Here is a 23,518-nt window from a genome sequence, read left to right as displayed (position 1 = left end):
CTGGCTGTGTCAACAGAAAAATAAATACATGACATGACCCCTGGTTGATAATGTAAAAATGACCCGGCTGTTATAGTTTCTTTTGATACCCTGTTGCATCATACTGAAGTCTGATACAAAAATGCAGTGTTAGTTACAATAAATTAATCCAGACAGCTGCTTAGTTAAAGGATTATTGCTATCACATTTTTTTCATTATGAAATGAGAGTTGATTTCCTGTATTTCCAGGATACAGGTTATACTGAGAGCAAATAAAAAGGAAACTTTGTCAGGTGAGTGTCAGGTGGTTGAAGTGAGGATGGTTTCTGAGCTGCTCTGTGTATTGGTTAGTGTTAGCCTATTGGGTAGTGCCAACTTGTCAAACTTGGTTTTTAATTGATTTATTGGTGGTTAGAGTGAACCTTCAGCTCATGTCAGGAATGTGAAGTTGCTGCAGTAAGTGGTCAGTTAGAGACAAGACATCAGATTTAGTTTCCACTATGTAGTGTGTGTATTTCTGGACGCTAGAGAATCCATGTGTGACACCTGTAATAAAGCTGTGATCAGCTTTGGGAAGGACAGCCACAAGAAACTAGGCTTCATGAGTTTGATTGCTGGTGGAAATGCTTGTTTCAATAATGCAACTTTCTGCCTCAAGTAGATTGATTGGCATTTCTGTTAGAGGCATCTGTTGCTTCTTAAGTGAAAATTATCTTTTCAGTTTTTATTAGTTTCACTGATGAATTTGAAAACTAGTTGCACTGTCATTTTTAAGTGGATTTAAGATCATTCCTAATAGGTTCCTCTATCAAAGTTTTATTATAGAGGAAACAATTTGATCTTTTTTAATCGCAGAGAAATTATCATGTAACTCCTGCATCCAACAACTCTTGCAGTATGCCTGTTACATAAATGCCAAGTATTCTAAACTTGAATTTGTCACTTTAAAAACTTCATTTTTGTACATGTTTATTTTTTGAATGAGTCTTTCAAATATTTGAGAGATTTGCCATTCCTGTAGCAGACCACAGTTTTCACTTGGTTCATCAGGACTGTCAATCTCTGCTACGGCACAGTTCCAGCATCCTCAAGAACTTTTTGTGGTGCTGCTGCTGCTGTATAGGTGTCCATCCAGATCTTAATGTTTTACATACAACATTCAAAATGTATATTTGGAAACCTGCTTGCCTCTAGCTTTACAATTCCACTTTGAAAGCAGGATTGTCAGTGTATGTAGAAACAGCTTATTGCTGTGCTGTTATACCCTTAACTGTTCCTTCAGAAATGTATAAACAGTGCATGAGAATACAGAAGTGCAATTAAGTGTTGCCTGGGTGCAGTCAAGTCAACCAGATGCACTGATACCATGCTGTGGAGCATGTGTGAAAGCGGGAGCAGTCAGATAAGGTTGGGTAGATGAGCTGATGGCTGCTACGTTTCTGCTGCCTTCTTTGGTCTGGTCCTTGCCTGACCTGTGCAGACTTCACAGCATGCCAAGCCAGTGCAGCCTGAAACAAAACAAAGTAGTACCCTCTGGCTTGTAATGCTGTTAAGTCTCAGTGCGGGGTCACGTATATGCGGATGCTAGTGCAAAAGTGGGAATAAAGTGTCTAGCTTGGCAGAGGTTGCTGTTTCACAATTCCTTCAAGTTAAGAGAAGATGCCAGCAGAAGGACAGTTTCTTCCAGCTGCTAGCCCTGACAGCTCCGCATTGAGTGGAGGGCAGGGGGGAAAACCCCTTCTGAGTGAGTTAACCTGATTCATGTGGCTGTACAGCTGCAGGATGCTGGTGCCTGGCATAAGGGAGGAGGTGGGAGTGTGTCTTGCTATGAGGAAGGGCTTTCTGCAGCACCTAGAGTTCTTATTGCTTCAGAGTGACTGTGTGCCTACACTGTGAAGATTAAGGTGAGTAAGGGCACACTTTTTTGTCATCTGATTGATGTCTGAAGATGCTTAAATACAGGGATTTCAGCTCTGCAGGTTGTTGGCAAGTAACAACGCCGGTGAAAAATCAGACTTCCAGTGCCTGAACTTTCATTCTCCCCCTTGCAATTTTCCTGTGGTGTTTTGGTTTGAGGGGGATGTAATAACCTGTTCCTCTTCCTCGCAGTCAGACTGTTTAAAAGGAACAGTCTTTAACACAGTAAATAAAATGGAGAACTCTGATTTATTTCAAATTTTTTTTCCTAAGACATATCTGAATGTTGTAGTGGATTGTCTGTACTTGTACTTCTCTAAATTTTCTGTAATTGCTCATATGCATTTGGCTCTTGGTTCCACAACAGTGACAGGTTGTAGGGAAGTAGAAAGGTAAGCAGTGTATTCCCGAGGCTTATTACAGTTTGTTGTCTTTGCTCTTGCTTTTAAATATGTCATGACTAATTCAAAGGAGACTTTGTTTTCGTTTTGGCTGTTTTTTTTACCTGGTTTCAAATGTGATTGAACTCTGCCTGTATCTCAGTTTTGTTGTTGGAGACTGTTTCAGGGTATTTTTGATACACCAAATGTGTGTCAATTACTTTTTTTTTTTGGTCATGCTACCTCCTTCAAACAATTTTTCTAATAAATTTTTTTAAAAAAACTTTTTGGGTTATATTTCAAAATATCTTTTGACAGTGACTACCAGACCCTCAGTATTACAGTATTGGGAGAGTCACTGAATGACACCAGCATCAATACAGTTCATAAAGGGTGGTATAATTTAATTTAGGGGTATGATTTAATCTCTTGTAGCTTTGTTACATTTTTAGTTTATCAGTCTAGTTTAACGAATGATTAAATAGTTACAAACTGCTGGTAGCACACCTCATCGGAAATACTTTTGTTTTAATGTCTTTCAATTAACTGTAGTAGGTTTCATTTTGTAAGAAGTGCAATTTACATTTTCTCTGGTTAATTGTGAAAGGTTAAATGGCTGTCCACCACAGCTTAACAAAAAATACCCTGCAGGTGGCAGACAGTAGCTGTGTGTTGCCAGTGCTGGTAAGAGTTTGCTGAAAATCAGCCTTAGAAGGTTAAGCCGGTAATGCTTTTGGGGAGCACCCTTGGCAGATTTTTGTTTAACGGTAACTGCTTCTGGAGTCATAAATCTTGAGTGAAGACATTTCATGTTGCTTGTACAACAATGTCTTTTGCGGAAGGTTATGAAAACTTAAGTGTCTTCAGAACGAGGCATGGTTGATGGCTGCATGCAGAGTCTGGCGGCTTTGGCAAAATACAGTTCTGAAAACAACTTTATTTTGAATTAGGTAGGAAATACTCTGGTTCATCTACCTCGTGTCTGTACTGAAGTTTAGTTTTTTGAACTGTGAGGTGTTAACTCATCAGGAAAATGTCCAAGGTTGCAGTGATGTTTGTTTCATCCCAACAGTTATTATATTTATCAGTCTTGCTATGTGGGCAGGTAAGTAATGGGAAGTAGGGAGAATGCATATAAATTATACAGTAGAGTATTTACCTCAGTGATAATTTAAGGTTCATATGGGCATTGAAGCTGCATTTGTGAAAGTAGATCCTTTTTTAGGGTTTGTGTTAGTTGTATTTATAGATGTGAATGTTGACCTTAGTTTTAAGACTTAATTTGTATAGTATTTGTTGTGCAGTGCGTTTTGTGTCAATTTCAATGCATTACATTAGTATTATGAAAATATTTGTAGTGCCTCTTGTTGTTTGATCTCGAGGCTTTCTTTCATATTGTAGTGGGGCTAGTTCCTAAAATGTAGTTTTCTTCAGGAAAATAAAGAGGGGGTTTCATTTAAATATGTTCCTTGTGTTGTGCGTTGTTGATAATTCACTCTGACAGAAAGCTCAGCTGTTGGTCCTGCTTCTGTGAACATTAAGGTGTGTGTAAATTGTTGTGGCAGGATGGGGCATTCTGTAGTGGAAAGTCTTTGTTGATCCAGGTGTCAAAGGTTTAGAAGAGGAAATAAAGTTGACGAAAATTATTTTTATAGGAGCTGGGTTTTTTTTTCATTTTTATTGTTCTTCCTCTCTTCTCTTGGAACCCTTTAGGGTATTCCATCATTAATCTTGAAGCTACACTTTTTGAAGGCATCTGAAAATCTGTAGTTTTGCCAGAACGTGGTAGCTAAGCTAACATTACATGGGAAATGGTTTGTAACAGTTAACAGGATTTATTTTTCTTGAAAGACCATTTGGAATTCCTTTTTAATAGTTGGCTGTAGAATCTGTATATGAAATTACTGTCTGTCCTTTAATTTCAGGTTGAGAATTCACTCTGGGAATGTATGCTAGAAACCTGATCCTTGTGTAATTTCAGTGCTTACTCCCTCAGCAACTTAATATGCTTGGGGTTTAAAATCTTGTAGGAATTATTTCTTTAAATATTCATGTATTCATTAGAATTGCACAGACTTGTTGCATACTCATGGCTTTTGGAGAGGCAAAGGAAGCAATTCTGTTTTGCTCTGTAGACCAACAACAGGTCAGGTATGAAGGTGTTACATGAATGTCCTGCCATGACAATACTGTTGCTATGCTGACCTGTTACATCAGTATTGTGACCTGAATTCATTTGAAAGCAACTTGTATTTGCTTGAATTCTAATTGTTGCACTGTGGATTGGTTTTATTGTGATTTATATTCTTTTAGCAAAACTTCTGAGCAATAAGTACGCGTACCTGGATAGTAATAGCAAATTAGTTAGGAATTAGTCTTCTGTAGAATTTCAATGGGGCAGGAAGAAAGACGTGACATTCCTAATGCTGGTTTTTGGTATTTTCTAGATGCAGTCATGCAGGATGCTGCTTACAAGGCAAACTTATCAATGCAGATAAAAGAGATCAAAGATAGACTCTTATGGTGGCTACAGATGAGGATTTCTGAAGGGAAACTTTTATATTCTCTACTGCCTTTGATTGAATAGTTTACAAAATGGATGGTGTGTAATATGCTCAAGTATTAAAGTATATATTGCTTTGTGATTGAGTGGGATAGTAGCTTAAAAGCCTACAAGTGTTCTTTGCCTGGCTTGTGGGATAGTGATCTTGATCTTCTCATTCATTGCTGTGCCCTGCATATTGGGATAATACTCTCTCATTACCTCCTCTGACACTTTAAAGGAGGGGTTTCCTTCCGCCTATGTGATCATGGCTATGAATTACTGCTCCTGGATATTACTGCTTTGTTTGCAGAAGGTTCTGTGATTCTTCAGGAAGTCCAGGTTTCCCTGCTACAAATCCCCTTGTGTCGCGTTACAGCCTTTTTCCAAGCCTCACTTATAGCACAGTCTTCTTATCTCTTCGTACTTCTTTTTCATATTCCTTCTTGGCTATGTTCTTCTCGTGTAAGAAGAATTGGATGATTTAACAAAGAGAGCTGGGTTTTTGTGGGGATTTTCAAATAACCAAAGGATTAAATGCCTCTGTCTTCCGTAACTGTTAACTCTTTTTGTATGTGCATGTACCCAGCCTCTATGATCAGAGGTGGAAGCTTGAGACTCTCTTCTCTGCCGCTTTATACATATTTGCACTTCTGTATATCATAACTTCTACTGAGTGATTATCTTGACTATTACTGATCACTGCTTTAAAGCAGAACTACCTACTTGACAGTAAGTAACTAGGAGCTAGATTTAAAGACCAAACAAACCATTCAAGGAACAGGAATCACTTTGCTGAAACTTGGTGGAAAACTTTGATTATGATAGATCTGAAAACTTGCATGACACAATTTCAATTTTAAATGTGACTTAAGTAATCTGTGTGACTGTTATGTATTAAAGTTTGTTTACTTCCTGCTTTTGTAGTGCTCCTTTTCAGTTCATGATGGTCTGAGGTCATTGATGAGGATGTCAGAGGAGGGCAATAGCACTGGGAACACAGATGTTTTCTAAACGTTTTATCAGAAGTTTTCACAAGATTTTGTAGAGTTTTGAAGCATTTCCATATTGTGAAAGTGTTTCCAGTGTGCCATTCTGAAGCTTTCATGTGTTTTTATTTCCTTTTTCTAAAGATGCACTTTTGGAACATTTAACCTGTTGGTTTTGAAGCAGTTACTGCCTGTCATTGACTTTATGCAAAATGTTGTAACTAAGTAGTTGAAGCATTTTTATCCTCTCTTTTTTTGTGCTTAATGAAGAGGTGATACAACTTTTTGTAAAACCAAGGAACAGTTTTTAACTGGCAATTTTTTATTAGGTAAGTTGGAACCTTCTTTTGAGTAGGATAATACTTTTGGAAACTACTATAAGTTCTTCTGATAGCAGTAAGAAATTTCAGGAAAATGGCCTTTATGTTTTCAAGGGCTTTAAAAGGAGCTGACTTTTGCTAGGTGCTCTTTGAAAATGTATTTTCCAGTCTAGGTAATGATAATTTTGTGAAAATTGACTATACTTGTCTAACCAAAGACTGTTCTGTATCCTCAAGTTCCTGCATAAGGAACCATGGACTTGTACAGCAGATACATAAAATAGCTGAAATGTGATTAGATGAGAAAGATAAAACTGCTTATGATGCATGTAGACTCCCAAGAGGAACTTAAAAGAGTGTTCATGCGCTTACATAATTAGTCACTTTTGAAATCTAAAACCACTTTATTTTCTTTTTGGTAATTTATAAATGGCAGTTCTTATCTTTAGAGAAAGATGGTTTTTAAGGGATTTGTAGAAGTTGGGAGGGGATTTCTCCACTTAAAGGTATATGTTAGGCAGTAACAGATACTTGTTTGTCTATTTGTTTAGGACAAGTGAGTTTTATTCTTTAGCCTCTTCTTTTGACACAAGTCTATGTTATAAATTGCAATGAACCTACCTGGCAGTCTTGACAAAGAAATTCTGAAGTGAGTGAGTCGGAGGATGAAAGGTACCTCTGAAAAATAAATGCTTTAGTGCAGTTGGAGAGTGGAAATTTAAGTGTGGTGCCTACCTTATTTTCAAAACTAACTTTATACTGACATCTTGAGTATTCAAAATGCAGTTTTGTCACCTCTCTGCTTTGTTAGTGTCTGTAAGTAGAAATGGGGTTTAGCAATAAAACTTTAAATAGGAATAATAAAAACCCCATGGTTGTTTAGAGAGCTTCTTGAATTGTTTCCTAGATCCCTGAATTGGATCTATGTTGCAATCCCTTGCTCTTGAATCTCTGCTGTGGTGTTCTGGAGAATTAAAAAAAAAAACCCTGTAGGATTAAAAGCATGGCTAATGGACAGTGGAATGTGCCCTTGGTAAACTCTTCTCCTTTTAAAAAAAATAATTACCAACTGTAACCTTATCTGTGTATAGGAACTTGCACAATACCTAACACCTGAAAAAGAGATTTGCCATGTAGTCATTTCTTTCTCTTAAGGTACAGCTGAAGCAAGAATTAAGGTGGTGGTGGGGCAAACTGTGTAAAGGGAAATAAATGGTGTAAATGGGCAATTATGCTTCATGACATTTCTGCAGAAAGCTCACGTGTCGTCTTTTGCAACCATCAATCAAGCGGATCAAAACCTTAAGTTGGTTAAATAGCCATGGCTGTTTTGTGAAGCGCCATGGTTAAGGAGTGTTTACAGAAGAGGCAACCATTTAAATCGGTCCAGAAGAGTGTGTGGGATGTGGCTGAAAATGTTACCTGCCAAGAATGCTCTTTGTACTAGAGATTGTAACATGCTTGTATTCATTTTTCTTGCAAGAACTACAAAATTTTCCAGCCTAATTGGAAATAGAGCATAGCTATACTAGGGAAGCTTGTTAAAACTAAAAGAGGCGACTAGTAGCAAAGTACTTCCCGCCTGCTGAGAATTAAAGATGCCATGCTGGAGGTACAGACCAAAAGTATGCCAGCTATCAAGGGAGGTGTGAAAGGAAGCTGGCATGGCTGAACATCAGGCAAAGATAGTTATTAGAAAGCTGAAATGGTATCCAAATGAGGAAAATTGTAAGGATATAAAATCTGGCAATAGAATGTAAAAGCCATAAGACAGAACAAATGAATTTGAGTAGTAAATTTTGAGAAGTCTTCAATAACTGCCTTTTAGCACATTAGTAGTAGCAAACCTAGCACAAACCATAGAGCCATGGGGTGATTGCTTTGTAAAAGAAACTTTCAGTTAAGGTGATAGAAAAGTTTTGATTTGCACCCGTGTTCATTGTTGAAAATCTTGGAAAGGTTGCCCTGCCAAGAACCTTGTATGGGTAACTCGTCAGAAGAACGCTCTCAAATCAGTATTTGTTGAGTTTAGAGAATAAACGGACAGCATGAAAGCAAGTTCTTAGAACCACACAGCGGGCATCCAGTTGAGTAAACGTGGCAATGTCATCTAGGGCACTTGAATCTCCTTGGTTCTCCCTGATTGCAGGGCCCCGTGGGTGCTGGGATTTATGCAAGGGGCAAGAGTCGGCTAGGTTGAGGCTCCTGGGAAACCAAAACTTGAATTTGGAGTCTATGTTCAGACCAGTAATGGAGTTGCATGAGCAGCCAGTATCCTCCTGCAGTTAGGTGGGCTGGAGTGGAGGACAGGACTCTGATGGCTAAGGAAAATATTTAAGCATGTGGATTAAGAATATTTTGAAGATCAGTGTTGCAGCTGTGGGGTGAACAACTTTGGTCCCTTTCTTCCTGTGTTGGTACTGGAGCTTTTCTTCTGTCCCAGAGTGTTTAGGGAGCTGTACCAAAGACTTAACTTTTCTGAAAATATAAAATAAACAAATCAAGTCATTTAGCTTCCTGAACAGGCTGTTTCTGGAGCAAAGAGATGCCAGCATAAGAGAGGGGAGCACATGAGCAGGGGAGGAGAGGAGAGAAAAGATGATGCTTAGGACTGCTGTGACAGAGGCTGTTCTCTTTGAGACATGTTGCTGTTCTTTGAGCATATTTAGCTTGCATTCTTGCAGATCTGGGATACAGGGGCCTGCTTTGGGTAACAAAACATATTGAGGCCAGTCTTAAAATGTGTTTCTGGGTGTTGTTTTTTTTTAAAAAAAAAGGTTTTGTTATTTCCTCTTCACGTAAACCTGACAATAGCTGTAAATTTGAATACTTAAAGATTTACTTTTAAAATATTTTCATTAATATTGAGTACTTAATTTCTTTTTACAGAATATCCTTGTTTTTTCAAGTTTATGGTGTTCTGATTAGCTCTATTGTCCTCAAATACTTGTTTATTATTATTATAATTGTTGTTGTTTTCCTGTTATCCAGCACTTAGTTTTCTGGTTTTATTTCTTTGCAGGATCTGGAGTTTCATGGAGTAATGAGATTCTACTTTCAAGATAAAGCAGCTGGAAATTTTGCAACAAAATGTATCCGTGTCTCTAGTACTGCCACAACTCAAGATGTGATAGAAACTCTTGCAGAGAAGTTTCGACCAGACATGCGAATGTTGTCATCCCCTAAATACTCGCTTTATGAGGTGCATGTCAGTGGAGGTTAGTATTTATTCACAAAGTCTTTCCTGCATCCACACCACCTTCCCATCCACCCCCAACCAAAATATCTTTAGGTTTGCCCCCAGCTTCTGAACCACATCAGACTTGGGGGTTTTATTCCTAAGTACACTAATAGTAACTGTTAAGGGGAGTGAGTGTTATTTTAAAATGTAAGTACGCATATCAGGCCTGCAGTTTATATAAGTTTTGATTATGCTCTATTAAATGCTGTACTTGACATCCTGTTAATTTGTTGACATTTGTGAGAGAGTTGCTATTTTTAGGACTAATAGGTAAAGATTAAATTTAGAATGGGAGAATGGGAGTGTTAAATTGGAGCACTTGCAGAGTACATCCTCAGTTTTTTGATGCTGTGGGCCTTTGATAGGTACCCTTACAATGCATGTTCCGTTACTGCTAAATTGGGGGAAGTTCAACATATTGTTTGAAGCAACTGTGTCTCTTAATAGATCCTTTTATACTACCTGTGAAGAGCTTAGATACCTAAATAGTCTTTGGATACTACTAGCTTTTGTGTCTCCCCGCCCCAGTACAAAGCTTGAGATTGGAAGGTGGTAGTGTGTCTGGTAGTGGTAGAGGCAGGAATATGAGCAACTAGCTTTTTGTCGTGCTTTTTCTTTTTTGTACTTTGGAAGCTTAAAGAAGTGGTTTAACTACATTAAATTCTGCTTTTGAAAGACTGAAATTAGTTGAATTTGAGATAGAGAATGGAAATTTATTGGGATATGTGTCACATCTTGTGGTCTGCAAATGATCACTTGATACGAATTGTATGGGATTGGCGAAAAGTGCTTGCCATCACTAATTTAAGCATTGAACAATATGGATTTTTTCTGCTTTAGGTTTCTTTAAAAATCTGTTAGCACTGTACCAGTAGAAATGGTTTCCTTTGCAGAGCGAGTTCCTGATGTTTAAAACGTGACTTGTAAGAGAGGCACCTCATTCAGTAGGAGTGTTTCTCATTAAATAAAATGTAACTGCAAAGAGATCACTGTCTTTTTATGCATATGTACCGTCTCCTAGAAGGGAGATCAAATGGCAGCACTTGTTTAATTTTTTTAACCACTTTCTCAGATTTTTTCATATACTGAAAACAGATATAATACACTAAATGAAATTGTCTAGTATATGTACATAATGAATTTTTTTTATTGGTAATGTAGTTTATTGTGCAGTCTTTCCAGAATAGTAGTTCTTGGGCCACGATCAGACTGGTTAAACTTAAAATAAGGAAAATCAGTATTTGGAAGTGTTGTGAAGTTATGAAGTTTGAAATAGTCTAACTGTAGATGTAATTTCTTCTGAGTGATAATCCTGTGTTCCCAGACTTACTTCAGACAAGGTGTGCAAGACTACTTTATGTGGACCTTTAGGTTAGGTAGCTAGAGGAAATACATTTCAGGTGGTTGCTGAAAATGAGACGTTTCTACCTCTCTAGATTTCTTGTTCCTGTGCTTAGCAGGGAAACATTAACTTGATGTGTACTGTTCAGCAAACTTTTTGGGTTTTTTAAGAGCATAACTTGTTTATAGATGTCTTTGCTCTTGAGGTGCCATGTAACTGTAACTTACTGCTTTTCATTTTTTTGAAGAAGAAAGAAGATTAGATGTAGATGAGAAGCCTCTTGTTGTACAATTAAACTGGAACAAAGATGATCGAGAGGGAAGATTTGTTCTAAAGAATGAGAATGATACACTTCCTCCAAAGGTGAGTCTTCAAGGATTATGCTAGTGGTAAAGCAGTTAAAAAATGTGTTGGACTTGCTTATATAGCGAAACAGAACTCACACTTTTCTAATTCCTGAAAACAACTGCTGATGACCTTTGATGTCTGAGCAAGGTTTTTTAAATTCTTAAAACACATCGTCACAACACAACATTTTGTGATCTTTCAGATGGCTTGTAATGTTTTGATCCATGTAGCTGTCTAGATCTGGAGCACATAATGCCCAGAGAATTTAGAGCTTGTTTTGTTCTAATATGATGGATTAAAACTTTCCTTAAATGGTATGTGATGCCAAACGTCTAGGAGGTAGTCCTGCCTCTTACAGAGCATTTAAAAGGGGCTGCCGGAAGGAGTTAAGAATTATTACCTCCCTAGGTAAACATTCTGTTTCTTTACAAAACTGATGGGAAACTGTTCCCTTTTGGGGAGTTTTGTTGGATTCCACCCCGCCGTCACCCCCTTTCAAATGCAAAATGAGAGGAACATGTGAACATCAGTCATACAAAAGGGTTTTTTTTTTATTGGCCATTTAAACTTTAAAATATACCAGACTTTGGCTCCCGAATTCATATAATTATACATATGTTATATGTAACTGATGCTTATAGCTATCAAAAATGTACAGTTCAGTATGGGCTGTCTTCAGACAAGTTTTTCATCTTGAGCTGAGCCATTTCTTTTGCTCTTGGAATTAGTGCTTGTTAATTTTACAGGTGTTTTGGGTATATGTCATGACCTATTCTTACAGTACAGGATACATCTATGTTAGAGGTGGAGAGAGAAAATTAATGATGTCTTGCACTACATCTGCCACACTCACTTGCTATTCCTATTTGTTGTATTAAGTAATCTTCAGGCTTTCTCCTCAGTGTTGTTAATTCCTGATAGAAGCAAAACCCCCTGCATCTTCTTTCTCATCTTCTGTTATTTTTGCTAGAGAAGGCAAATGAGTTTAGGATTACAGGTATCTTGTGTATGCAAGGAGCAGGAATTGGAGAAGAGAACACTGGAAGGGCAGCTCCAAAAAATGCCATGGTGGAAATGTCCTCTGTAATGTTTTCCCTTGTGCAGCTTGTTCTTATCTGATGCTCCAACATGGTTGTCTTGAAAACAGATAAAGTGCGGTGTTGTTTTGTGGAGTATTTGTCCTGAGAGGCAGAAATTTGTTTTGCAGCCTTCATTTAATATGTGAAGCCAAGTAGATAGTAGGTGTTATTCAGATAAAATTCTGCTGTGTCTTCACTTTCTTAATTACATGGTGCTTAATCAGTTAATACCTGCTTTGGAATATGAAATTGTTTTTGCTTCCTCTGTTATTCCAGAGGGTATTAGTCCCATCCCTGAGTAGTGGAGCATTGTTGCCTGAACTATTGTTTTTGTTAGTGATGCTATGTTTTAATCAGATTTATCTGGAAGGTGAAAACCAATAGCTTTTCACTGGACTAAAAATGATGGAAGTTGTTTTAAACTTATTTATTTCAGAAGGCTCAGAGTAATGGCCCTGAAAAACAAGAAAAAGAGGGGGTAATTCAGAATTTCAAAAGAACTCTTTCAAAAAAAGAAAAAAAAGAAAAAAAGAGGCGTGAAAAAGAGGCATTGCGACAAGCATCAGATAAAGATGATAGACTTCTTCATGGGGATGATATGTAAGTGTGTTAATCTTTGATCAGTTCATATAACCTATGTCATACTCTAAAGGGTTCCCCCTCTCTACCAAATAAGTTCTTTTCTTTGAAAAGTGAGTAGTTGGCGTGGGTGCAGTATCATGATAAACCGAAATATGTGGTGGCAATTTCTGTAGTTTGTATGTACAGTTTGCTGCAAGGTTTGTTTTTAAACCATGAAATAAGCTTTTTTCCCTGCTTTTTTTGTGCTTGTAAGAAATTGACACACGCTTGGTGACATGGACTTTCCCCACTATGTTTATTTTTGAGCATTTACCCTAGAGTGGGTTTATTCCTCTCTCTCTGTTTGATTTTTCTGTCTTCTGCCAGAAAAATTAGTATGAGTAGGTGTTTGCATTTCACTTGCCACCTGATATCAGTTTGGTTTTCTTTGAGATGTATTATGGTAACCAATTATTTAGGTTTCTTGACTCTTCTCCCAAGGCGGCTGTACCTTATTTATTGAGACATTAATCCTTGTACAGAAAAGAGTCAGGCATGAATAACTGTATGTAGGACTAGAAAACTGAGAAAGGTCTGCATTAAATAAAACTTTGTAGCAGATTCTGTAGATTTCATGTGTAATACATCAGAAAAAAAAAATCATTCATGGTGGATGCCCAGAAAGAAAATGAATGGTGAAAACTTACTAATTCATAAGTGATTCTCAGAGATTAATTCTGCACCATTACTTAGCTTGCTCTTAAATACAATTCTACTTTAATTTAAAATAATTAAGTGCATTAGCCAAAGAAAAGGCATGAGCTGCAAGCACGTGCTAACTGTGCTTCCAGATGATTTTCAGTATTGTAAAGCAGAATAAAGTTAGGGGTATAATGTAAAGTTTCTTTAGTGTCTTCCCCCCTCTTCCCTGTCCCTGAGATGTAGAAGGCCTTTTTCTTTTTTTTTTTCCTTTGAAAACTAGCAATCAAACTTAAATTGGCTGTTGTCAGGTGATCATGGGTATGTGAACAGTGTTAATCTTAGCAAATGTGAAGTTCATGCAGAACCATTTCACAGTAACTTAATTGATCTCCTATGTCCTATGTGTATGGATTCTATTTGCCTTTTATCCTTTATGAATAGATGAGGATATGCATATTGTAAGCTACTAATGGCAATTATTATTTTTTTAATTTAAACTGACTTGGCAGTGAGAATTCTCGCCTTGCAGCTGAGGTTTACAAAGATATGCCTGAGACCAGCTTCACTCGCACAATATCCAATCCCGAGGTGGTTATGAAACGGCGGCGGCAGCAAAAACTGGAGAAGAGAATGCAGGAATTTCGCAGTTCTGATGGCAGGCCAGACTCGGGTACTTCAGTTTCTTCTGGCTAATTTGTAAACAGTAAACTCTTTCCTGAAGGAGTATTTTTAAGGCCAGCAGCTCCTGTAAATTTGACTTAACTTCTGCTGTCTCTAACACTTTTTGCACTTCGTGGTTAATTTTATCTATGGTGTAACTAAATGAAGGATTTGTAGAGGTAAGATTCCACAGGAGTATATTCTGTGATGAGTGGAAGTCAAAGCTTTCAGTGATGGGCAGAGTGATGGGAGAGAATATGCTGATTGCTGTTGCCAACAGTGCTAAACTGGGAAAGAAGGAAGGACCCAATTAGACTTAGTAAACTTGACAAACTGAGGAAGTCTTCTGAAATAAGCGTCATTCGTTTTACTACAAATAAGCTGGATGACCTGAATGTGAAAATGCAATTAGGGGCACAAATACTGGATGGCAAGGAGTCATTGTTCAGGTCTGCAGGAAGGGTTCTGGTAGATCTTGTGAATATCAGTGATTAAGTATTTCACATTCTTGGGGAGGGTGTATGACAACAGTGGCTGTATAAACATCAGTGTTAAATAAGCGAATGAAGCAATATTAGTACTGTTAACAGCTCAAATGTTGAGCTGTCCATGGAAGAGTAGCGAAGAAGGGGTTAAAAAAAACCATCACCTGAGGGAAATCCTAAGTGGGCTTTTAAAAGAGAGGGGAGATTCTCCAATGTCATCACAAACTTGATGTCAGGATGGGAAAAGTTATTCATCCAGTCATTGTTACTGTTTGATTTTAACTTCAGGTAATAATAAGAACGGTGAAGTACTGGGAAAAAAGACTTGCTTAGGGTAATCAGGAAAGCATCACTGGAGGTTTTTACCGGTGGTAGAAACAAATTTATTTTGAGGATGTTATGTAACTTTTCTTATATTCTTATATTATTAAATGATTTCTGCAAGGGGTTTGTTCTTACATTTTGTTAGAAATGCAATAAATGACTGCATGTCTGTCTTTTTATTCTCTGATAATGTTGTTAATTAAATTTTGTTTTCAAGGTGGGACACTGAGAATTTATGCAGACAGTTTAAAACCAAATATACCGTACAAGACAATCCTGCTGTCCACTACAGATACTGCAGACTTTGCAGTTATTGAAGCACTGGAAAAATATGGTCTGGAGAAGGAAAATCCCAAGGATTATTGTATTGCACGTGTAAGTGAAGTTATTAAGTCACGATCTTCTAATGCTTTGTATTTTTTTTTCCCTTGCAGTAGCTTTAAAACTAATTGGAAAGGCATCGGTAGCTCCGCAACTAACATATATTTTATGTGTACATATATATATACACACACACACACACATACACATATTTATTTATTTATTTATTTTTACTCTAACAGCCTTGGGAATTATGAAGTGATTTGTCAGGTTTGTTTTTCAGACCTAAATCTTCCAATCTTACTAAATTATTACTTGCTACATAGACAAACATTAATAATGAAAGTAACATACTTCTGTATTTGGCACTGTGATTTTATACCACTAAGTGTGTTTATGGTTCACAGATAAATAAACTTAATAGTTAATCCTGCGGATACCTAAATTTGTGCCATTTGTGCACAAAATTATTCCCCTGAACTAAGAGCATGTTCTCAGAGGCAAAAGTGCCAAGGCAAATTCCCTTACAAAAGGTATGTGTTACATGCTGTTGCCTTATACTTTTCAGCGGCAGCTCACCCTCATTACGCATGAGAAAAGGTAAAACATTTAAGTGAAACTTCGGCTTATTTTTAGAATTTAATTATTTTACGAGTACTAAATGAATTGTATAGAATTATTCTTTCTTAGAGTTATGGCTTTATCAAAAAGTCCCATAGACAGTACTGATAAAAGGTTACAAACCTCTGTCCCTGTTGTCTTCTGAAGCAGAATAGTGAGACTTGAAAGCATTTCATCCTTGTTTGAGTCTAGTCTGACATTTCTGGCTATTGCTTGTCTAATAAATTTGCATTTATTGCTCCTTAAAATGATGAAAAAAGGGAGAAATATTTGCATCTCATCATATTGTATTCTCTTCCCCAATCCCTTCTCCAGTGCTTAAGGTGCCACTGGAAAGCATTAAGAAAGCGTATATTATTTGCTATTCTCTGCACTTTCTAGCTGCTCTAAGGGATGTGGATATATCTTTTTGGTCTTAAAGTTGCTCTCTGATACGTGTTTTATGATATCTTTGAATCACCTTAGTGTCTACTTCTGCCGTGCTTACAGCCTCTAGTGGTATAATTAGCTGTGGATTGACATGTTGCTCTAATGTTGTTCTAATTAGTAACAAGGAACAGTATGCTGGTAGTGCTTTTGTAGTTTTGTAACAGCGAACTAGTCTTAAGTTTTATTGTTTCAACAGTTTTGTCTTAATTCTAGACATAATTTTAATGGAGTTCTGGACAGGGTATCCTTGTCTTCATTAACCTGTGAGTGGGGTTCCAACTGTGAAAGTTTAGTTTTGCTTAACTTCAGTAAAATTTTACATAGTTTTTTATTATAGAGGGGAATAAATTTGTAAGTAATAGGGTTTTTTTTATGATGCAGCACACTAAAAATTGATTTTCAGTTTTGGCTGCAAAGTATTTTCTATGTGTAATTATGACAATTATCTTCATATTGTCGGTTCTATAAATGGAATCCATGATTCTCAATCATTAATGTTACTAAACAGGCTGCTGACTTGACATGCTCGTTTTTCTGCTGGTTCAAGAGAATTGTGGAAGCTAGTTTTGCATTAGTCTGATTAGTTCAGAGTTAGACGGCATTATGATGTATTACAAAATATTTATGTTCTAGGGAATTTATTGAAGCGATTGCACACTTAGCAGGGAAACTACTGCAAGTCACTGTTGTGGTGGTGTTCTCTTTTACTCTCCCTTGTTCTCTGATCTTGTGTGGGGTTATTTAATGTAGAAAATAGTCTGAGGAATGTTGCTTTGATCTTGGGAAGGATTAACAAAGTCTTTGCTGTGAAGCAAATTGATTTAAATTAGTTTACTGGAAAGCAAATCTGGAAAATATTTTGTCTTTTCTGGGCAGCACATCTTCTTAATATATATTTCTATACTGGTGTAACTTGTGTGTTTAGGTTAATGTTTGAAATATGTGAGTGGTCTACACTGGCTAATAGCAGATCTTTTTTAAACCTTTAAGTGTGTGAGACCTTACTGTTTTGTTCATCATAAGTCACTGTAGTTGTCTGAAATCTACTTGGCCTTTCTTAGTGCCTCTTCTGATGTAGTGCTTGGGTTTTAGATATGATAATCCTTTTTTTTAAAAAATAAAATTGAGTATTTTTAACCTAATTTCTAAAATCTCTTTTTGCTGAATATTTTATGAAGTTGCTTTCGTTGCTTGAAACATTAAGATATCCTAGCTTTAGCTCCATGTGTCTTTCATCATTGTTTTCTTTTTTGGAAACAAAAACGGTGCTAAATAGGTTGTCATGGTCATTGGTGGTACTTTACACTGAAGTTTCATAGCTGTCTTTTGCGTGTTCTCTGGAAGACAAATCTGGCTTGCACACGTTTCTATTATTTTTGTTGGCTTTAAAACAGTGTACAGTGGAATGTATAACTTCAGTTTCTTATTGGTTGGGATGTTAAAAATGTTTTATTCTCTTTGGGTGGCAGGTGAAGCATCTTCAAAGACTTAAGCAGCTGAAATTTTCTTAATAGTTAAGATGAGTTTTAAGTTACATGACAAGAGCTTTATAAGGCTGCATAAGTACCTGTAGTGAAGTTCACTCAGTTCTGAACTTTGAGTGGAAGGATGAACATTGTAAGAATTTTTCTTAATGGTTACCATTAACAACCTTTATTGTAAATGGCAGTTTCCTGTTAGTTGCTTGCTTTCATACCCTGGTTTGTGGTGTATCGGGCTGTACCTTTATGCCTTCTTCTAAAGTGCTTTTCTATGTAATCAAACAGATGTACATTTGTTCCAGTGTTTTGTTTGTTTCAGTTTGCTTGGTTTGAGTTTCTCTGAATAATACAGGGTTCACTGCACGTCTCTCAAGATGTCAAATTAATTAGACATTCCAAGCTACCTGTGCATACTCACTTAGGGCATAAGGTTTGAAGCATGTGGGAAACCAGTTATCTCTCAAGTCGAATCTTGATTAGACTTTTGTTTTAGCGTGCTGTTATTTTTTTTCTACTCGAGGATAAGGTGTAAGTAATGTCAAGCAAATACACGTAGTTCATGGTGATTAGTTTTGGTTTTGTGGTTTTGGGTGAGTGGTTTTTTTGTTTGGATTTTTTTTTTAAGAAATGGACATTACAGACATGAGGCATTAAATATTTTCTTAGCAAGTTCCAGTGTTTTGGCTTTTTTTTTTTTGTTTGTTTGTTTCAGGGGCATGTGCGGAGCCTGTGTTCCCAACTTGTAAGGAAAATCAAGGATTCATTCACTTAAATAAGCAGATATACGAAAACATACAGTAGATATGAGGTTTTTATTTAAAAAGCATTAAAATAACAAAAGAGCTTATTGAAGACCTATTACAACATGGGGTTTTTTTTGTGAAACTTGCTAAGGATAGGTCTGATAACTTTCTGTGTAGCTGTTGCTTACCACAGAGGCCTCTAGGTGTTATCTTCCCTTACTTGTTTATCCCAGCAAATGTCTTGGAAGTTCTAAGTTGCTATGGACTTCATTTAAATTTCTTAGCTTGGATTTTCTGCATGTTTCACTGCATTTTAAATGGGTAAGTGTAGATTGGAATGACTTTATGATAATTTGTATGTGCTCATGAATGCAATTATGAGGAAGCAGAGTATGTTGTTCCTAATTATCTGTTATGCATCGTTTCAGTTCATAGGTTGTCAGCTGACAAACTGCTTCCAAGACTTGTGATCTTAAGCTGGTTTTACCTAACTCTGTTTCTTACGCTGTCACAGAAATCAGGGAGATATCTGTGCCTGATCTCAGCAGTCTGTGTGGATTCAAATTCATGAAAGGATATTTAACAGCATCTCTTATTTTTCAAAATGAAAGCAACTCACTGCCCATAAGCCAAAACCCAATCGTAATATAAACTTGTTCCCTTGTTTTTCTGTTAACCTAGAGTGTAGGGATTTCAGCTTTGTGGGTGATGGTGAGGCAGCATTCGCCTAAAACACAGAGATGTTTTCTAAAATGGCTTTATCACAATTAAAAGTCTGCTGGCCTATGTAAGCTCAGATGTGGTGTTTTGTGTCTTTCCGCAGGGTAGGTCATACACAGTCTTTTAAGTGAGGTATGTCTGAGTTACTGCTCACATTTCCCAAGAGATGGGAGGAATGGTAAGGCTGCAGGGATGAGGGGATAAGTGCTTTTGTGACCACTTTTCTCTCACTTCTCTAGTTTACCGTTGCTGCCATTAAGCCTAGTGCTAATTACAGATGCTCATCCAAGTTCCAGTGCAGAAGTAATATCAGAGTCAAGTAGTAGCACCTGTGTATTTATATCTCATCTGTCCTCTAACTTCACTGCATTTTGGTTTTCTTCGGGTTGCTCCCTAGTCTAGTATTGGTCAGCCCCTGGTACACATGCTGTAGAATGTAGTTCTTGTGTCGTAATTGGTTACCTTCTCTTTCCAGGGCTTTAGAATTTATAAATTGTTGCTTGTTGAATAAGGCTTGAAACACAGTGTTACTTTAATTAGCTAATCAAAATTATCCCATAGATATAATTGATTTTAAAATCTGAGATGTGAAATAGAAGAGAGTGGTTTGCCAAGGTAAGATTGAGTGTAGATGTGTTCCTGGTTCCCTTTGGTTTAGACATTTTAATGTTTTCCTTGTTTTATAATACCTTGTCTATTTGAAAATCTAATTTAAAGGTAATTTAATTAGTCCTAGGTTTAGCCAGGTTTTGCATAGAAGATGTCTTAGAGAAAGGCCAGTGACTCAGTTACATACATTTGATCTTAAATGTACTTGTTTCCTTCTTGGAAGAAGATGAAAGGGTGTTTGGGGTGGATCTGTGAGAACTTGGTTAGCACCAAAATGGGTGTGGGGAGGAGGTGACAAACAGGAGTGGAAAAGCCTCTTGAGGGCTGCAGCAGGCACGGTGCAGTTGCCAATGGCCATGTTACTTCAGAAGGTGTTACCTGGGTCATGGTTCAGAGATGGGAATAATTTTGAGTAGTTGGTTTAAAATAGAGCTGTGTATAAATTTAAATAACATTGAGGGAATAAAGAGTAGGTTGTGTTTTGTTTTGGTTTTTTTTTTACTTTGAAAGATCTATCTTTAACTTAGAAGGTACTTATGCACTATAATACTGCCTGTCATTGTGTTTTATGCTTGATGGTTGTGGGGAGCAGTAATGCAAATGTGCATTAAATCACAGGCTGTGTCTCTTTTAGAGTCAGAACTCATGAATCAAGGTTTTCTCCTTCCTCCGTCTTCTAAGAATGTAGTTGTAAAAGTTATGAGTCGTCTGCGGTTCTGTTCCCAAAGTATACTTAGTTTTGGTTCTTCCTTAAAGCTAGACAGCATGAAGCAATTGTGTGAGATGCTCCAGTCATGCCTGTAGTCTCTCTGTAGAGCAGGTAAAGGTTGGATAAGACAATGATGTGGAAGGTATTATGACATTCTCTTTGCGAGCTTGTCTTCCCATTTCTAAAGATACTTGCATGTTGCATTAGCAGAATGGCATTAGCAAAATGAAAGGCTGGTTCCAATGTGTGAGATAATAAGGAAGCGTCAGTTTCATTTTTTTGCTTATCACCTCCATGAAGAAGTCTTACTTTTTTTTTTTTTTTGGTAGGTTTTTTGCCTTTTTCTTTTTTTTCTTTTTTTGCTTTTCTTTCTTTCCTTTTTTTGCTTTTCTTTCTTTCCTTTTTGCTTAGCTGTTGAGAAATTGGATTAATTTTGTTTACTGGAAGATTGTCTTGTCTACCTTAAGTGTAACTTGCTTTCCTTTGCTTTTTAAATATGTGTGGTGCGGCTGGGAAGTGCGATTTAACTGTAACAAGAGGCAAGAGAGAGAATAAGTCTTGGAAAGCAAAACGCATTGCAGTTTACTGAATTCTTTTGCTTAATCTGTTGTTATAAATTAACAAAGAAAATCAGAAGATACGTCCCTGAACCCTCTGATCTAATTGTCCACCAACAGCTCTGAAAACTGATAATGGTTCTTTTCTAGGTCATGTTGCCTCCTGGTGCTCAGCACTCTGATGATAAAGGTGCTAAAGAAACTATCCTTGATGATGATGAGTGTCCACTGCAGATATTTAGGGAGTGGCCTAGTGATAAAGGTATGTCAAAAAATCTTTGAGAGATTTTTGTGCCTTGGATGTTGTAAATTAATGATGCAGACACCCTGAAAAGTAAGAAATCTGAACATACATTTTGAAGTGTTTTGTTTTTCAGGCACTTCTAATTCTAGGTGCATTTAGAGTTAATTACTATTTCATTCAGCACTGTTTATAGTAATAGATCTTTAGGCAGTAGAAAGAGTTTGCATTTTATGCTGAAGTTTCTATATTATTCACTGTGGAGAAGTATGCTATTAATGTTTTAAATAGTTTTAACTTAAAAATAACTACATAGAGTAGTGTCAGGAACTTAGTAAGCTGAAAGTAATCCTAAGGAACACTTACAAAGTAATAGATGTTGGATGTGTGCTTGTTCACTGATAGTGAGACTCAAAGGATGTATGATACTCTTTTTTAGGAATATTAGTCTTTCAATTGAAGAGGCGGCCTCCTGATTATGTCCCAAAGAAATCCAAGAAAATCATTGATGGAAAGCCATTAAAGGGGAAGGAAAGAGTTGACGGGTCTGGTTACGGCTCTTGCCTTCCTCCAGAGAAACTACCATACCTGGTAGAATTAAGCCCAGGTAAGAATGCTGGTTATGTAATAGTCAAAATTGTTATACATAGTCATTTAGATTTTCCAGAAATTTCATTCGAAGTGTAAGAAAGTCTGGCAGTGTAAGTGAATATCACATCAGTCATTCTTCTGATGTCAGATTCTGAATTAGAGCTATCTAGAAGTAGGGCTGCATGTTGCTGTAATACTGAATTTTTAGTTGCAAATGTTTGGACTAAAAAAAGATGGGGAATGATTGACTATGACTTTGTCTGTATTGCCATGGTTTAAAGTATGAAGTTTTAAGTGTTTCAAGAACCAAAAAAATCATGAAATCATTCAGTCTTCAACTTCCTTTGGATTTGGGGGTTTAAAACTTGGTAATAAGTAAAATAGTTTAACGTGTCTTTTTGTGGTGTGGGGGAGGCAACCAGAAAAGCACTACTTAAATCTGGTTTGATTTACATTCAGAAGGATACTGTAACATACCTAGTAAGATATATTTAACAGTGCCATATATGAAAAATACATTTTTAAAAGAACAAGAACATGAAATTTTAAAATCAGGCTTACTTTCTAAACATTTTTCAGCCTATATGGAACCTTCAAATCACTAGTAGTGCTGGGGTTTATTTTGGCATCGTTGCAACTCTCTGGGCTGCATTGCAGTTTACAATTAATTTTATGATCTAGGAACAGCCAGGGGAGCTTGGATGTTTATAGCGCAACTGATAAAACACATATAACTTCTACTTTTAACTTCTGTTGTCTTCATGTTTACAGATTTGGATATGAGCTTTCACTTTTGGTGATTCAGTTATTTGCAGCTCTTTTTCTTATTAAGTGTAACTTGAGTACGCTCAGGGATCCAAACAAGTCATTTACAGTTTAAAGTCTGGTTGTTTAAGTTTCAGGAAGCAAGGTTGGAAATCAGTGCTGAAAACTTTAATCAGAACTGCAAGAAAAGGTTAACTTCATAGTCAAGTAGTGCTGGTTTTTGTTTTTGTTTTTTTGTTTTTTTTTTGTTAAAAAAAGGCAGATGAAATGAGCACTACAGAGACTATATTAAGTGTATCTTATATGGTGTTCTACATGCCGAGGTTTGATTTGCATGATTTTGGCTTCTTTTAATAGTACTTTCAATTTCTTGTGCTTTGAACTTTTACTTCTGATGCAGCCTAGTTCCTTGAGTATTAAAAGGTTGTGCTTGGGCAGTGGAGCAAGACATCCATTAGCTGAGAGAGGAAAACCAATCTGAAATACCACAGGTGGCAATGCTATTGCACGTTGCCTGTGGGACTGACCTATTGTTCATGTTTTTCTTCTAACAGCTTGTTGTCGCTTTTCTAAACAATAAGGATTGTTTCATTCAGTAACTGTGTAGTATTGATGTCTTTATATTCTATGCAGTTTCTAAAGTTGAAAGAGTTTAATGCGCTTTGTCCTTATAAATTGAATAAGTGTTTTCTGGCTACAGTTTCACCCTTTCCTGTCTTGTCTTTTCCTGCCCTCTTCCGCATGTTCTGCATGGTATCTGTCCTGCTGGTGCTGCCTTCACCTGGGTCCTCTGCATGTGTTTCTAACCCCAGGGAGAAGGAATCACTTTGCCTACTACAACTATCACGCTTATGAAGGTAA

General features: G+C 36.9%; 1 protein-coding gene across 22 annotated transcripts in view; it reads left to right on the top strand.

Moving 5' to 3' along the window:
* The window catches only part of AFDN (afadin, adherens junction formation factor), a 131,385-nt gene that overhangs the window by 26,805 nt on the left and 81,062 nt on the right, over positions 1–23,518 (top strand). For 13 of the 22 annotated variants that reach the window (XR_005828364.1, XM_040597341.1, XM_040597354.1 and 10 more), the window contains exons 2-9: positions 9,151–9,346; positions 10,959–11,074; positions 12,575–12,738; positions 13,911–14,071; positions 15,088–15,245; positions 21,211–21,322; positions 21,741–21,908; positions 23,470–23,514. Coding sequence is in view for 21 of the 22 variants with exons in the window: in XM_040597341.1 (XP_040453275.1) it covers positions 9,151–9,346; positions 10,959–11,074; positions 12,575–12,738; positions 13,911–14,071; positions 15,088–15,245; positions 21,211–21,322; positions 21,741–21,908; positions 23,470–23,514 (1,120 nt within the window). In the remaining variant the exon portion in view is untranslated. The remainder of the gene's footprint in view (positions 1–9,150; positions 9,347–10,958; positions 11,075–12,574; positions 12,739–13,910; positions 14,072–15,087; positions 15,246–21,210; positions 21,323–21,740; positions 21,909–23,469; positions 23,515–23,518) is intronic. The other 9 variants (XM_040597337.1, XM_040597351.1, XM_040597344.1 and 6 more) reach the window with 3 other exon arrangements.

The sequence above is a fragment of the Falco naumanni genome, chromosome 6 (genome assembly GCF_017639655.2).
Source record: "Falco naumanni isolate bFalNau1 chromosome 6, bFalNau1.pat, whole genome shotgun sequence".
Taxonomy (NCBI): Eukaryota; Metazoa; Chordata; class Aves; order Falconiformes; family Falconidae; genus Falco; species Falco naumanni.
Note: the sequence above shows the minus strand (reverse complement) of the source record. Positions and strands in the feature narration are given on the sequence as shown.